The sequence below is a fragment of the Pogoniulus pusillus genome, chromosome 1 (genome assembly GCF_015220805.1).
Source record: "Pogoniulus pusillus isolate bPogPus1 chromosome 1, bPogPus1.pri, whole genome shotgun sequence".
Taxonomy (NCBI): domain Eukaryota; kingdom Metazoa; phylum Chordata; class Aves; order Piciformes; family Lybiidae; genus Pogoniulus; species Pogoniulus pusillus.
The window spans coordinates 28,457,676-28,473,912 of NC_087264.1; the positions used below are offsets into that span (position 1 = coordinate 28,457,676).

Sequence of the window (16,237 nt, forward strand, 5' to 3'; positions counted from 1 at the left end):
TGTAATACATTTCAGCTTTTGTAGGGCTTGGCCCTTGTCTGTATGAGCATCCTCCTTTGGATGCTGTCTGTCTTCTGGATACGCAGATTGTTAGAGGGCTTGAAAACTGGCTGAGCTGCCTTGTACAGAGGCAACAATTAAGGCTTGACTTCTAGGCACTGGCTGGTGACAGATGGAGTATCCCAGGCTAAATACTGTGACTAACATTGTTCTATGACTTCATTAAGAGGTAGAGCACATCCTCAGTACATTTGGGGAACAACACTAAAAGAATCAGAGAGTGGTTGGCATGACAGATGACAATCCAGAAGGACACTGAGGAAATTGGAGGGTTGAATCAACAGAGATATCATGATGTTAGATAAGGAAAAGGGCAAAACTCAGCATCAGGTGTAGGATATGCCCCTTGCTCAGCACAGACTGAGCAGCAGCTGCCTGAGTAGCAGCTCTGCTGAAAACATTCGGCAGATACACAGGAAGCCATAGTCAGTATGAGAAGGTAGAGTAAATAAAGCAAAGCACATAATGGGCTATGTCAGGAGTGTAACTCCTACTTCGTTGGGAGTGCTGAGGACATGCATGTAATACAGCAAACAGTATGGGGATGGCCAGGTCAAATTGGAAGCAGTGAGACAGAAAGGGATGTGATGGAGGGCTATAAAGATGGTCAGGGGTTTGAGGGCACACAGCCTATGAGAGGAGACTGGTAAAGTTGCATGTGCTTAGTCTGGCAAAAGAAAAGGCAAGATGACAGCACCTTCAACTGCTGAAGTGCAAGTACAAAGCTGTTCTTGGTAATGGTATAGGATGCAGCAGGAGACAACGGTCACAGGTCCTGGATTGGAAGGTTCATCCAAAAACATAAGAAAATATTTACTCAGACTAGAGCAGCACTGGGCAGGTGACCCAGAGTGACTGTGGAATTGCCATTGCTGGAGGGTTTTAAAGATTCATCTAGACAAAACCTGATCTGATCTGACGTTGATGATTATTTGGCTTTGAGTAAGACACTGAATTACAGACAAACTGCTCCCCACCAACAGCTCTGTGTTTAGCCCAGGGAGTGGTGTCTTTTCAAAGTGAGCCTGATATCACTTGCTAGAAAGAACAGAATCTGGCTGATGTGGTTACCTCTTGTCACAGCTGCTGCAGCATCCTGCTACGACTTCACTGCGTGCACTCTGGGGATTAAAATATGGTAATTGTGTATGCCTGAGAATGCTCAGCTGTAGGAATTTAGGAGAGTGAAAAGGCCAACAAGCCGAGACCATACAGATAACATCCTATAGCACATGGCTCGTCTTTCCTTCTCCCCATGTTCCTCCCGAAGACTATTGTATAATTTCTACTCAATTCAACTTCCCAGGAGGCCCTTGCTTACCTACCTAGGGTTTGGTCTGAGTGCAGCAGCCTGGGGACTAGGCTTTCTCTTGCTGTCCTGCTCTTCCTCTCCTTTTACACTAAAGACTGTTGATGCGTTGTTTCAGATTCCATTAAAAATGAGTTCTCATGCAAGACTTCTTTTTCCCTGGTAACCTCATCCAGAAAGAATTGGTCAATAGTTAAGGAACTGTTTTATAACTGTTGTTATAAAAACAATCGTGGAGACTACAAAACACTGCAGGAAGCGTATTACAAACATTTCCCTTAAGACTTCTGCTTCAGGGGAGTACAGAACACCCAACCCTCATATCTTACCAGTTGACATCTGCAAAGCTACTGGCAGGTGGCTGCTGTTCACTTACAGTTTGCATCTTGTGTTCTGCTCAGTGCTCCCCATTTCTGTCTGACAGTCACTTCACTTCAGCCATCTGGCTTGAAATCCCTTTTCTTTTCCATTAGATAACTTGGAGTGGATAACATTTAGATGATATGACGAATGACAGAGGTATCACCTATACAAGAACATACCAGATGCAGCCCTGTTTATTTGCATTTAATGGCTTTACTAGATTTAATACATCATTAAAATAAGTTCCAAGGGTAGTGATTAATTTAAAACTTGTCAGGACATTTGCAGAAGGCTGGGTTAAGATATATTGGTAAGAGGCCTGGTATTCATTGAAGTAAATATCATCTTTCTCTTCCTGTTTCTGGCAGAGATGGAAGCAGTTTTGTTTTACTACCACTTTATGTGAGGCTTAGGGTGGTGGTGAAGGCTCGTGTCACTGCAGTCCCGTTGTCTTAAAATCACTGGAAGACTCTGCAGACTCTCTCTCTGGCTTAATTTTGAATGAAGGTGTTCTCCTACGAACAACAGCATCACCAGAAAATCAGGTATGGTCTAGAGGAGCTCTAGTAACTTAGTATATGTAAGAACTTGTTAGGGTTTTGGCTCAGCAGCAAAAATCTAGCAGGCAGAGGGATCAGGATTTCACACCATAGACTAAGATTTTCACAGGCTCCAAATGCAACAGAGACTGACCTACACTACAGGTCAAATGTCTGAATTTGGCTGTGTCTGTGTTTTTCATGCTTGTGCTTGTGCTCTCAAAACAGCTTTTGAGGAAAGTATTCAAACAGTGCAACTTTAGACAACTAGTTTGGCTCCTTAAATTAGAAGGGTGAGTTCCTTTCAAACCCTGCCGGAGAGAATGTTCAGAGGAAAATGCAAAGCATCTATTGTAGACTCCTGCTCTGATTCTCTAATCTTTGAACAAATCTCTGTCCTCCAAGCTCACTTAAAGTAACTCAGGCTTCAGATCAGATACTTTCCTTCCAAAACGTTGGTTCCTACAACAGGGGTACAAGAACTCCTCTGGGTGTCGCAGTTTGAAGTCATTGATCACAGACATGATATGGTTGACTACAGTGAGATCAATTTCTGAGAACTGGCTATGGCACAGATTGATTTTGAACACTCAAGAGCAATGTATTTCACTGGAATAGAATCACAGAATCTGCTTTGGACAAGACCGTTAGGATCATCGAGTCCTACCATTATTCTGCCACTGCCAAGCCACTCTACTAAATCCTGTCCCTCAGCACCACTTCTACACATCTTTTAAATACCTCAGAGATGGTAACTCCACCATTTCCCTAGGCAGCTTGTTGCAGGACTTGAGAACTCTCTTGGGGAAGAAATTTTCCCCAATACTCAGTCTAAACCTCCCATGGCACAACTTGATGTCTTTTCCTCTTCTCCTATTGCTTGCTACTTGAGAGAACAGACTGACCCCCACCTCTATATGACCTCCTTTTGGGTAACTGTAGAGAGTGGTAAGGTTTTCCCTCAGCCTCCTTTTCTCCAAGTAAACATCCCCAGTTCCCTCAGCCACTGCTCAGAAGACTTGTGCTCTAGACATTTCACCAGCTTCATTGCTCTTCTCTGGACCCACTCCTGCACCTCAATCTCCTTCTTGTAGTGTGAGGCCCAAAACTAAACCCAATATTCAAGCTGTGGCCTCATCAGTGCCAAGCACAGGGGGACAACTACTTCCCTATTCCTAATGGCCACACTATTTCTGTGATACTAGTAACAGAGATGCAGAACATTTTGACTTCAAGGCTGATTGCTACTTGAGCACAGATAGCACTGATTTCTGTTTATTCTTGTGTCAGAGAACCCTTACCTCAGGAGTGAGCTTCTGGCTGATAGCCTTTCAGTAGAGTCTCTATCTGGAAAGTTCCACAGTCTTGTCTGGGAATTCTCTGTGTTTGGATTTAAAGTTGGCACCACCACCACGGAATGTGATCTGTTACTGTGTGCTGCAGGGTCAAAGAATACAAATTAAAACCTTCTGAATTAGTATTACAGATGTTTTTCCATTTTTGGGTCCATGAAAATTTTCTCTCAACGTCATTGTATAACTGTGCTCTGGTTTCCTTTCCAGTAAGCCACCATCTACTGAGGTGTACAGAAAAGACCTACATTCAGAAGAAAAAGCTGTTGATCAAGATCCAAAGAAAGTCCTTAATAAAAGCATGAAAACAGTCTTTGGGAAAGGCGCCTCCCTGGGAACACCCTGATGCTGGCAGCAGTGCAACTGCTTTGCAACTCACCCTGTGCACGCTCCTGCCAGCCTGTTACATCATGAGTTGGCAAGGTGACTTGCACACTGCTGTCTAATGCAGGCAAAAAGAACAGCTCAAATTGCCACAGCTAAGATCTTCTCAGTCTCTTTCACCATAGCTTGCTGAAAACACAGCTCATTCTTGAAGTGAGAACATACCTATGTTATTCTTTAGTGATTGCAGCCAGTCCTCCATTGATGTCTGAGATGGTGCTGCAAAGAAATACTCTGCCCCATCTATCAACCTGTAAATAAGGATAGGAGGATCATACAGATTGGAAAAGACTTCTTGGATCATCAAGTCCCACCTTTTACCCAACACTTCCATGACCACTAAACCATGGCCCAGAGTGCCACATCATCTTGTTTTTTTGAACAGCTCCAGGGATGGTGACCCCACCAGCTCCCTGGGCAGCCTGCTCCAATGCCCCACCACTCTTTCAGTAAAGAAATTCTTCCTAAGAAGGTGAATTATGGTTAGTCCTTGTGATGGGAGCAAGCACTGTAATAAGAGATTTCAGCTGCACCTTCTAACAACACACAGCCCTAGGTGACTGTAGGTAAATGCAGCTGGGCAGGTTTCCCATCAGTGCTCTCCTCTATCAGACTTACCTCAACATGAAGGTGTTCTCTTTCCTGATATAATTTGCCAGCCTCTCACATTTGGCACCGGGAAGGCTGATGGACAGGAGCATGGATGAGTTCTGAAGGAGGATGAAATTAAACTGAAATATCTTCTGTGTCTTTTCTGATGGGATTCAGCTTCATAACAACCTGCAGGCTGACTACGCACCCACACTATCCTTTTCTGGTTCCAACTTGGTAACTAGGATCATGATTAGGAATAACCACAGAAGAACAATGGACTACTGCATTATACCTTGAAGGCAGTTCTTGAATAAGACATTTTAAAGGAATATGTTTGACAATTGCTGGAAGATTTTTATTCTGTCTTGTAGTTGGTCTTATTTGGATGACTGTTGAATTATCGCTCAGCTGACACTTGAAGAAGCAACGATTACCCCAGCTCCAAACCAAAGCAAATTTAACTCTGTTTTTCTTTGAATAAATAGGTAAACACAGAGATTACTAGAAAGATTAAAAAATTAGATTACCTTAGACGCTTCTTGTTCATCATTATAGAAATCAAGCCTTAGTCCGTCAAGTTTTACATAGAAGGATTTCCAAGACCTTGAGCCTGGCTACATGAATAGAAATGGTAATAAAATCCCATTATTAGCTATAGGATTTATTGGAGTAGTGAAAATCTATCATGTGCAATTTCCACAAGAAGCCTGGATCTCACAGAAGCCCTCTTAGTCATGATTATTTCCTAGGAAAAACAGAACCTGCTGTAGTTTCTGGTGTGGGTGATTCACAAAGGGTCTCTCCATGAGTCAAAACTGAATAAATTACATAATCTGTTGTGAGCAAGCACAACACCATGTTGCAGTCAGCAACATCTTTAAGAGAAGGTGAGAAATCAAAGTTATGACTATTTTTGGGCACTAAAACTTCTATTTTTTTTTCTCAGGTGGAATGCTGGCCCAACCAACCCAACCCATTTCTTACACCCTTTCCACCCTTTCCCTTATCTTAAGATCTCCCTTACATGCAGAGTAATCTGGAAAAGGTCACCAAGAGGAATTACAAGCAGAATGATTAATTGAGAATACGCAGGTTCAGGCAGAGGAGTTAATATGGTGACAGCTTTGTTTGTGTCCTTGTTTTCATATGTCCCAGCAGGATGAATGGGTAATACAGACATCACCATTATTTCCCTTTCACAGCCAATAATCTAATTTCTCTCATTCAAATACTCCAATTATCCTCAAACCAGCACATTTGGCAAGTGTTTATCCTGAAGAAGCCAGACCAGATGAGAATTATAACTCAAGGAAAGATGTATTAACCCAGAGCGAGATGCCATTTGGTTCTACCTGCTTTCTTCCTGGAAGGAGCTGGTCTCTCTTTTCTAGGACTCCCTCCATGTGTTGGAGACTTGCAGAAACCTGATTTAGAAAAGAACATTGTTGTTTAATTTTTAAATGCTTGTTAATCATATGTCACAATTTCTGAAGGTCTTTGCAGGTAAATTCCACATAGAGAAACTAATCTCTACTGCCTCTGGCCTTCACAGCCTGGCTAAAACACCTTTCTAGGTTGCAGTCTTCTTCTAAATAAGGAGAATTCACCTATTAGAACAACTTGCTCATGGGATTTGCTCTGTCATGGTATATTATTAAAAAAAAAAAAAAAAATATATATATATATATATATATATATATATATATATATATATGTAACTTTTTTATATTATTAAATGCAATTTATTTACAGATTTTTGAATACAATTTACAACTGAAATTGCTGAAGTTATTCATACCATATATGCATAGTGTTGTACTGGCACACTTGGGTATGTGACAAGCACACTCCTCTAAAAATGCAAGAGGGGAAGGGAACAATTTTGACCTGTCCTTAAGTTAACAGTGCATTTCCTGCCAGGGTGGGCAAACAGGAGTTGCTAGTTCTAGTCTTGCACCAGGTCAGCTCTTTGGCAAGGGTGCCATTATGTGCTGCCTCCCTCTGACTTCTAAACTCAGTGGGCACTAAACATTACCAGCTCATGTTGAGGGTAGAGGTAAATCTGCAATCTTGTTTCTTCATGAGATATCATCTGCTGACTCTTCTGAGTGTTCAGTAGCATAAATAACCTCTAGTTTGAGATTGAAACCCAGAAACCAACAGAGTTGGCAAGACCTAGGCTGTAAAGCTGAGCAAATTAAAAATGCTTTTAAGCTGTACCTAGCTGCCTAAGTCTATCTTTAAGGAAAGTTTATCCATTGCAAAAGCGTATGAAAGGCCTCTTGCTGTTCTGATCCACGAGAGTATTCACTGAGATGCCCACTTTGTGATCTTTTTGAATTTCATAGAGAACTTCCTGTGGTCCCTTACTTCTACTGGCACAGCATAGCACTTATGAAGGAGAGAACAAGAATCCTTGGACTTACCCAAGCTGTACTTTTTAATCTCTCATAAGAGGAGTCAGACAGTTCTAAATTTGGTGATCTATCTAATGACCTCTGGCTTGGCTCAGGCGGAGTTGTCGTTACTTTTGTCTGCAGGCTGGAGAAAGAGGAGCCTCTAGCACTTTTTTCCTGAGGTGATAAAGGGCCTACGGATTCTGCCAAACTGCTGCTGTGCCGCTGGCTTATGGAACTAGGCTCTAAAGGAGAGCTTAAAGAACTGTGACTTTCCAAAGATGTAGCTTGTGGGTCCATCAGCTTCGGTGTAGGTGGAGTGATAATCACAGTGGGTCTTTCCTCAGCTTTCATTTCTGTTTTGTTGCTGCTCGGTGCTTCTGGATCTTCCTCAGAAAGGAATTGTTGGAATGCCGGTGGGGACTTTTCAATGGGGGAGTAAATAGTTTCAAGTGGGGTCCTCCAGGTCACGCTGTGTGAGGGCACAGCTGAGAGTGGTGTTGTGTCCTTTGTCTCTGTCACCTTTGGTGGCGCACTCCTTTTGTCAGATGGTTTCCTTTTCAAAGAGGGAACCCGCACAACTTTGCTTTTATCCTTCTGTTCACTCTCTTCTGTGTCCACTTGTTTGAGAAGATTCTGCTCCCTCTGAAGGACACAAGCATTACAATTTTAAAACCCACCTTCATTACATTCATATCTACTTACCTAAGATTTTTTAATTTTAAGCAGGAATGGTTTTACAACTATACTCTTTCCTGGCATTGAATTTTAAGACCTGTGCCTCCACTGGCATTCTTGAGTTAGAACTCACCTTGATTGATGTGTGCTGTGCATCATTTTGTCACACATGAATACTGGTGGTAAGGTAGTTAATCTCAATTACATTGAATTCTGCCCTTGCAAAGTTCTCCAGAGATTAAATCTTTAATAAAATCTAGAGAAACTCAGTTTCTCTTCTGTGGCACTGCTTCTTTAAGTTTGCTGCAGAAGTACTGATAATCCAGTGATGTTATCTTAGAGAATTTTAGAGTGGAGGACCTTGGTCACCTCATTTACCCAATTTGCAAATTGCTGCACAGAAGTTGTCTTCATCTCCCTTTATTTTCAATCCTCTGCTATCCTCCAGCACTGTCAGCTCCCTGCTAAATTCCGAATGAATCAAAATCTCTTCATCCCTGTAGCAAAGTTTCACCCTGTTTCTCACACAGCAATGTGCACCACACACCCTTTTTGCTGTTCCTGGCAGAAGAAAGCTCCCAGTTCTCACCTAGAGCTTTGTCAAGCTAACTGGACTCTTGATTCATACACAGGTCTCACTCTCAGCTGCTGTATTTGCACTATCTCAGCTTTGTTTACTCATTTACTCTGTCTCAGCACAGGATTTTCATTCTTACGTGGAGTGATTGAGCCCCAAACATTAAAGCACGCACATCATGCTGTCTCATATATAGCTCATCCACCTTCTGCTTCTCACCTTAGTTTTCCTGCTGAGCTGTGCGAATTTCTCCTCTTGAGCTGCAAGCATCTTCTCAAAATCATGGTGTTTCTTCAATAATTCCTCTACTTCAGACACAGAATCCTGAAAGGAAGAATGATCAGATCAAGTTGATCAGATGAGGTTGTGCCCGTGCCCATTCTATTTAGATATATGGTGATTATGAAATGTTTGTAACTAAGTGTCTAAGCCCTCAGTAGCATGTAAAAAGCCCTAATTTACACTTTTAAAGAAAAAGGTCTGCAGCTTGCAGTCTGTCTGCTGTAGATGTAAAAAAAGACTCAATTAAGAGTCGTCTTTTTTCAGTGTAGCCATGCGGCACCATTACTTCTAACAGATGCATTACTTGGAGTCCAGCTTGTGCTAGAGACAGTTTATTCCTCCCTTACAACACAGTCATTTTAAACCCCTGTCTCTCACTCTGCTTAGTTTTTGATGCTTGAGTTTGTGGCATTCTTTTCCCATCTTATAAACCATCAGAAGGCAGTCAACTATGAGGAGAAAAAAAAAAGACAGGGGTTCTGGTGTTTAAGTTGGAATTTATAAGCTGCCTATCAAGCCATCTGTGCAAAACATTCTACTGCCCAACATGAGATGGGAAAACCTCCTTTTTCCTTTTAAAACAGGCTCTCAGCATGACAGGAAAACTTGAGCCCTCTGCAAGTAATTTTATTACATGAAAAAAAATTGTCTGGAATTCTCTCCAGTCTTCTATCACCCCCCAGAAGCCACCTCCTCCTGGAGCGCATCACCATGTAAAATGACAGCTCCTGCCTTTTGTAATCTCAAGGGTATGCTGTTGTTTAGATTGTAATTAACTTCAGACCTGAGCTGATGCATGCTCCAAGCACTCTGTACAGGCATTCCAATTGTGTTGCACTGTTGTTACTCACCCCATAGTTGGGATCTGAAAGAAAGCTCTCCTTGGCAGCCAGCCACGCTTCTGCCTGTTCTAGCTCTCTGCGGAGCAATTGAATCTCCCAGTTCTCTATATACAACTCTTTCCTCACGTCCCAGCTCTCCTTCACTTTCTTCATCAGCTCTGACAGCTCTAGCAGTTTTTCTTCAATCTAGAAAAATAACATATGCAATGCCAGGGGGTGAAAAATCAAACTGACAGCCAACTAGTGTGTAATCCGCCCTCACAATCCAGAAGATGAACTCTAGAGAACTGTGTGTTGTGAACAGTTTAGAAAGGATGCCTAAGTCCTCAGTCTTTTACCTTCAATTAATTCAGCCTGTATGTTGTATAGCTATAGAGTATAACTGTGTGCCTATTCACACAGTTATGATCTGCTATGTGCTTTCCTGTGATGAAAATTTATCTGTAGGAATTTGTATTCTAGAACTAGCAAAAGGAAAGATGATTCAGCAAATATTTATGGCAAGGCAATGATGGAGAACCTTGAACTCTGGAAAATTCTCTAACACTTTCTACAACGAAAGCAATGTAATCTTGCATAAATTCTGGGGATGTTTTTGACAAAATGATCTCTGGATCCACAGGCACTATCAAGATGAGCTTGGGGCAGATGCAAAGGTCAGAGGCTAAAAGTACATAGAGTCACAGAAATTTCAATAGGTTCACAGAAATTTTAACATTCTTGCCCCTTTGGCTCTGTAACACTTCTGAAGAATTACACACCTTCTGGTACATCACTCCATCCTATATAGCTGACAGCATTGTGCTATACTTTAATTTAGATCTTCAGCAGTTAAATGGAAGTTAAATGCTAAATTCTCATTTATATGGCACATCTTTTCTGTGGAACAGCAATAACTCTTTAGCCTTAATCAATCCAGTGAATATTCTTTTACAGTCCCCTTCAAAACCAGCTTTTAGAGGACTAAGAACTTCAAAAGATACTTTCTTTTTCTACGTGTGACATGAAGTCTGCAGCTGTCAATAGCAGAGATCCTGATTGCCCTGTTCAGTTCTATTTTGAGAGACAAAGCTGCAACTTCTGTCTGCTCACTGTATTCTTTGTTCATTCTTTGTGAAATATTTAACTCATCAACACACCTCCACAGACATGAAATGTCCGTTCTTCATCAGGTCACCTCCTGCTCTTTGTATTTCTTCATATTTTAGCCACTGCTTCTCTATCTCACGCTTGTACTCCTCGTGGCGCTTGATAAGCAGCTCTGCTCCCAGGACATCATTAGCCAGTTCCTCAGATATCACTAGTGCATGCATCTCATTGGCCCAGGTCCTAGGAAAGGTAAAAAGAAAAGGAATCTGAGTCTGTTGGATACTCTGGAATGCACACATCCCATGGCTGTTGATACATGTATACAGACTTCTATTTGCTCATGAAAGATATGGATATACAAGTACACTGATGGGGGTTCACTCACAACTATGGATTCTTATAACCTTATGGAACACAGCTAGTGCTGTTTCAAGGCATTGTAAGAAAGACAGCTGCATATTACAGCAGTGCACCTCCAGATCCTCAGCAGGACCTACAGCTGCCAGTGTCTGGGCTACATGCATTTGCAGTACTCTCAACACATGGTACAGAGTCACAAGCTGTCAGGTGCTCATCTAACCTTAGCACCATATGTGGAAGTACTTTGTATGCACAGAGAGCACTCCGGCAAAGAAGTATACTGACAGATATTCTGAAAGGAAAATTTTCTACTTTCTGAGCCTCAACAGGCATAAGCCAACACATATGGATCCACCTGAGCTCAGGTTCTATCCCTTAGCACAGTAAACATACAATGGTCAGTGATAACCACTTCACTGTCTTTGTATTTCTGCTCTTTTCATGGATTGCCTCTTTCATTAACTACAATGTATTAAAAATGCTCATCTTCTTTCTGTGAGAAATCCTGTTTAAACAACAATTTCCATAAAAATTGTATCAATTTTGCTGAACAAGACATTATAATGATAACATCAAATATTTTAATATGAGTCTGCCACTTTAAGGGTAGCACATTTCTATTACTCATTTCAATTTTACATTAGACCTCTGCTTATAGATGCTTTGTCTTAACTGATTTAAGCCAAACAAGACATTTAGCTCAGCATATCTTTTTTAAGAAATACATTTTGTAGATGCTTTAAGCATTCAGCATTTCATCCTAATTCAGTTTTAAAATGGGGAAAAAAAAGGGCAATAGCACTAAATATGTGCAACACATTTTCAGCACTTGAAGTGCTAATCTGTTTTAGAAGGTTACCTTTAGTGTAATTGCTTTGGCTCTAAGAAAAATGGACACTGGTGTTTCTATAGGTGTACAAATGACTTAACTAACTAGCAGAGACTTCCCTATCTTCCTACAAAATTAACAGTAATTTGCAGGTTGGGATTGTGGGACTAACAAATCTATCCACAGTGACTGAATTCTCCAAGATGGTCTAGAAAATAGTGTAAAAATGTGAGTTTGTCATGTATGCTGTGCTGAATTGAAGTGGCACGGTCACCTCTGAAATGTCAGAACTTCTGTGAAGTGCTCTTGAGAAGACATCGTCTAAGCAACGTGAAGATGTTGCTGCTTACTGCAGGGGGATTGGACTAAACAACCTATAAAAGTCCTTTCCAAGTCAGACTGTTCTATGGGTGTTCAAAGAAATTTACAGGCAAGCTGCACACCACCTGGGGCAAGAGTCAAATAACTAACAGGTGTAATTTAGAAAGTCCTAGAAAGGAAAGACATGACATAAGACCCTCTGCCAAACTCAAGGGACCAACACGTACATCAGCTCTCTGCAGTCATTGAAGTAAAGCTGGACTTGTTCTGCCTGGCTCAGTTTTGCCTTCCTTTCCTGAAACTTCTTGTCCAGGCTTTCCCAGCACTGATCCACATCTGTGAGTCTCTCCATGATGTTTTCCTTGACTTGAGGGTACGTGCGGCTGAGGTGCCAAGCCTCGCCCCGAATCCGTTCCAGCTCCTTCATGATGGCTCCTAGATCTCTCTGGAACAGAGACAGAAAGCATTGTAAGGCCATCATTGCTTACTCCTATCAAAAGCATATTTTAAAGATGGTACATATGTTATTTTATATCCACTGGCTGCACAGAAGCTGGAAATGAGACTCTGGATTTTTTCCTTTTGACAAGCATCATTGACTATCAAAGATGTCATCTAGCAAAGATAGATGTGGCACACTGACTATCTGATAAGTGTAGAGATTAATTCTTTAGTAGTTCAGATGACACCTTTGCAATTATAACTCCAATTTGGGCAGCTTTTAGATGAGAAGCTCTTTTGTTCCTTAGAAGCAAAAGCATTAACACTATATCACAGTTTTAAAGGGAAAAGAGGGAAAAAAAGTGTGTGTGTGGGGGGGGGGGGGAAGAAAAGATAAAAGGAAGAGGAGAAGCACAAAATTTTTCAGGATGAAGTAAGTTTATCTTTTGTTGGCCTGCGAACAAGGCATTAGAGAAAATTTCAAATCAAGCATCAGCTTCCTTTTATTCCATTTATATCTTTTATCTCCATTTGTTTCTTGGCAGCTTCCCTTACCTCTACTCCTTCAAGCTGGCTGAGAAGTGTCTGCACGCCTGGAAGATCATATCCATACTCTTCGATATCCACCACTGCCTCTTTTTCCTGCATCCAGCCCTTTAATTCATCCACATCATGATCATACTGGTGAACTTCACGAGCTGCTCTTAGATTCTAGAACAAAGAAACAGTTCGATGGTAATACTATATTGTCTGCAACACAAAAAAGGATAGCTCAGTCTGTGATGTATAAGAATGGAAGTGAAATCTCTCCCCAGCTAAGTCATCTAGAAGTGAGCTATTTAAAAGACGTAGGGATGTGGTGATAAGGGACATGGTTTAGCACCACAACTGGATGAGTTAGGTAATAGTTGGACTCTGATCTTGAAGGTCTCTTCCAACCAGTATTATTCTATTATTCTAGAAATTGGCCTCCAAAGGTGACTCTCTCTCTGTCTCAACCACAGAAAATGTCCTAAAAACCTTGCTTGGAATAGAGGCTTAACACTCTAAATGGTGAAAACAAGAGGAGTTAAGCAAAAAGTTTGCTTTCTGATTAGAGGATCAGAAATGCTCTCATAATAGTTTACATTCAAACTATATACTAAGAATTGTCATGCATTTACTGCTGCTAACAGCCAATAGTGGGCTTGAGCTACTTCGTAAGCAAAATGTGTCTGTAATGGTAGTGGAAAAAAAAGAGTTGAGGACATCTGACATTTTATACTCTCCAAAAAGCAAACAAAAAACGTTGAGTTCTATGTGTGTTCTCTGCTTTTCCAAACACATCTATGACTGAGGTTTTTCAACACAGGGTAAACTAATTTAACAGGTAGCTGCTCCCAAAAGGTAAAGGTTTTGGCTGTGTCTTCTATCACCTTCTCTCCCATATTCCTTCCTTGACAAGTACTAACTCAGGAAAAAAAAGTCTGGAGTTTTCATCTTGTTGAATAAGCTATAGTAGGTCAATAAAGAGTTCAGCAAATGCCAGAGGCAGCCTCCTGTTAGTGGTGGTAAATTGTTAAATTGGTTTAGTTTTTCAAGAAACCAGAGCTAACAGTGAATTAAGGAAAAACAGAATTTCAATAGGCTGATAAATATCTTCCAAGTATAAGCCTTGCCAGGATAAGCAGTGGCTATAAAGGGAGATGGATCAAGAAATGATAAACCATTGTTATTATGAACCTTGTGTTTCAACATGAGCCATGGTTTTGGGAAGAAGGAAGGAAGTGGGAGTCTGCAGAGAGTTCAGTGTATCAGTTTTTCCATGTATTTCCTACCTTGGTCCTTGTCTGGATGGCATGGCTGAGTCTCTCCCACATCTCATTGATTTGCTTTGTTCGCTTCTGGATAACGTCCACCTTGCTGTGACCCTCCTTCTCTAATTTAGATGCTAACTCATCTATGGAGACAACTTTGGACTGTCCCAGAGGTTTCACCTCATTTACAAAATCTTCAAACTTTTTCTCCAGCACCTGTGGGACAAATGGGGACAGAGACTTGGACAAAAGAATTTCTGCTTACCTCTATGAGAGAGGCAGAAGGAATCACTCTCTGTGTTTACAATGGAAGCTTTTTATTGGAGTCTACAAGTGTAAAACGTATGACTTGGAGTCAGAATAGAATATCTATTGTCTTGATCATTTAACATTTTACATCACAGGGAGAAATCAGTCACATCTAACAGACAGATACTGCTCAGATCAAAAGCTAAGAAATACAACTTGTTAGGCTGTCCACAAATGCAGTATTTGTTGAAGAGTGGATATTATGAATTATATATCTTTGTACTCTGTGCCCTGAGGAGAAATATATTCTTGAAGTCAGTAGCTACAGGTATGAATCCTGCATTCAAATGTTTTCCACTGAAATTGTCACAAAACCATGGCCCTGTTCATGTGACATTTTTTAGACCCTGTCAAAATTATATTCAGAGCCAGCAGTGAAGTGTTCATACCTCGCCTTATCCCAAGAAAAATCTAATTTTCTGATGCACCTACTTTTTATGTTGTTGAAGGATGCTACTTCAGAGAGCCCTGTGTATCACACAGAAACCAGTCTGAATTCTTGTTACAGAGATGATTGATTTCCTCAGTTTTTGCCACTGTAACGTGCCACACTGTCAGCAGCTGCACAAAGATTGCAGCAAATATATCCCTGCTTTGACAGACAATAGGTACAAACCCTTTTAATCTCTATTACCTCAACATCGTCTAAGTCCTGCCCATAGTCATCGGATTCTGCTATGGACTGTTTACTGGAAAACCATGCATCCACCAGCTGGAATTCCCTTTCAAAATGATAAAGCTGGAATTGTTCTTGCAGGTGTTTCCTCTGCATCTCAGCCTTCTGTAGGAGTGTCTGATAGTCTGCTAGGATCCTCTGGAGCTTTGAAAGTATGATTGCACTACAAAGAACAAGAATCAGACAGGTTGAATTTGCAATGCCTTCAAAATACAGAGGAATCCAGACAATGCAATGGAGTTGTTAAACCCAGCTACTCTAGGAAATTAGTGTTTCATGAGTGGCTGCTCTTTTCACTTTCTCCTCCCCTGCTACAAAAACAAACTGGCAATAAAAAAATCAAAAACAAAACAATGAACTGTCAAGAGTATCTGTTTGCCTTCCCAAGCACAGTGTTTTTTGAAGCTTTATGGTAGGTGAAAACAAGATGACAGTTCCTGGAAACAGACAACAAAGATGCTGATCAGAACCAACCAGCCTGTTGTTAAAACAAACAGATATGACATTAGAACAATCAAGCTTTTTGGGGACCTAGTGCACATGATGGTGGTGAAGGAAGGAGTGATGTTCCCTGAAGTCTTCTTTCTACATGAGCCATCTAGCAGCTACTGAAGTTTAAATGTTTCTGTATTTTCTTTCCCTAGGCATTTCTGTTAGATCTGGAGCAGAAGGTGTTTTTTTTACCCTACCTCTCTGGGCTGTCTTTGTTTATTAAGCTGGAACCCGTTGCCTGTACTTTCTCTATCCGGGGCCTGAAACCATCCATGTCCAGCTTGGTAGCTTCAAGTTTACGAAGTAAAGCCTGTGTGGATTCTTCATTCTTCCCATAATCGGAGTTATCCAGAACAAAGCTTCTCTCTGCCAGCCATGCCTCCACCTCCAGTAGCTGTATAAAATACAGAGATGAGCCTGAACACTGCTGGGCAGTGACTGGCTGGAGGGAGTTGGGGGTGATGGTTTATGAGAAGCTCAACATGAACCAGCAGTGTGCACTTGCAACCCAGAAGGCGAACCAGATCCTGGGCTGCATCATAAGTGCG

At 41.3% G+C, this 16,237-nt stretch overlaps 1 protein-coding gene across 1 annotated transcript in view; it reads right to left on the minus strand.

Moving 5' to 3' along the window:
* Positions 1–1,921: 1,921 nt before the first annotated feature.
* The window catches only part of SPTBN5 (spectrin beta, non-erythrocytic 5), a 97,773-nt gene continuing 83,457 nt past the window's right edge, over positions 1,922–16,237 (minus strand). Inside the window, exons 53-67 of the mRNA XM_064146220.1 lie at positions 15,887–16,083; positions 15,156–15,360; positions 14,234–14,428; positions 12,972–13,127; positions 12,203–12,420; positions 10,516–10,705; positions 9,386–9,562; positions 8,472–8,576; positions 7,028–7,642; positions 5,954–6,025; positions 5,129–5,215; positions 4,626–4,717; positions 4,173–4,258; positions 3,573–3,708; positions 1,922–2,247 (exon numbers count right to left, since the gene is read on the minus strand). Of these exons, the coding sequence (XP_064002290.1) occupies positions 2,166–2,247; positions 3,573–3,708; positions 4,173–4,258; positions 4,626–4,717; positions 5,129–5,215; positions 5,954–6,025; positions 7,028–7,642; positions 8,472–8,576; positions 9,386–9,562; positions 10,516–10,705; positions 12,203–12,420; positions 12,972–13,127; positions 14,234–14,428; positions 15,156–15,360; positions 15,887–16,083 (2,613 nt within the window). The 3' untranslated portion in view covers positions 1,922–2,165. The remainder of the gene's footprint in view (positions 2,248–3,572; positions 3,709–4,172; positions 4,259–4,625; positions 4,718–5,128; positions 5,216–5,953; positions 6,026–7,027; positions 7,643–8,471; positions 8,577–9,385; positions 9,563–10,515; positions 10,706–12,202; positions 12,421–12,971; positions 13,128–14,233; positions 14,429–15,155; positions 15,361–15,886; positions 16,084–16,237) is intronic.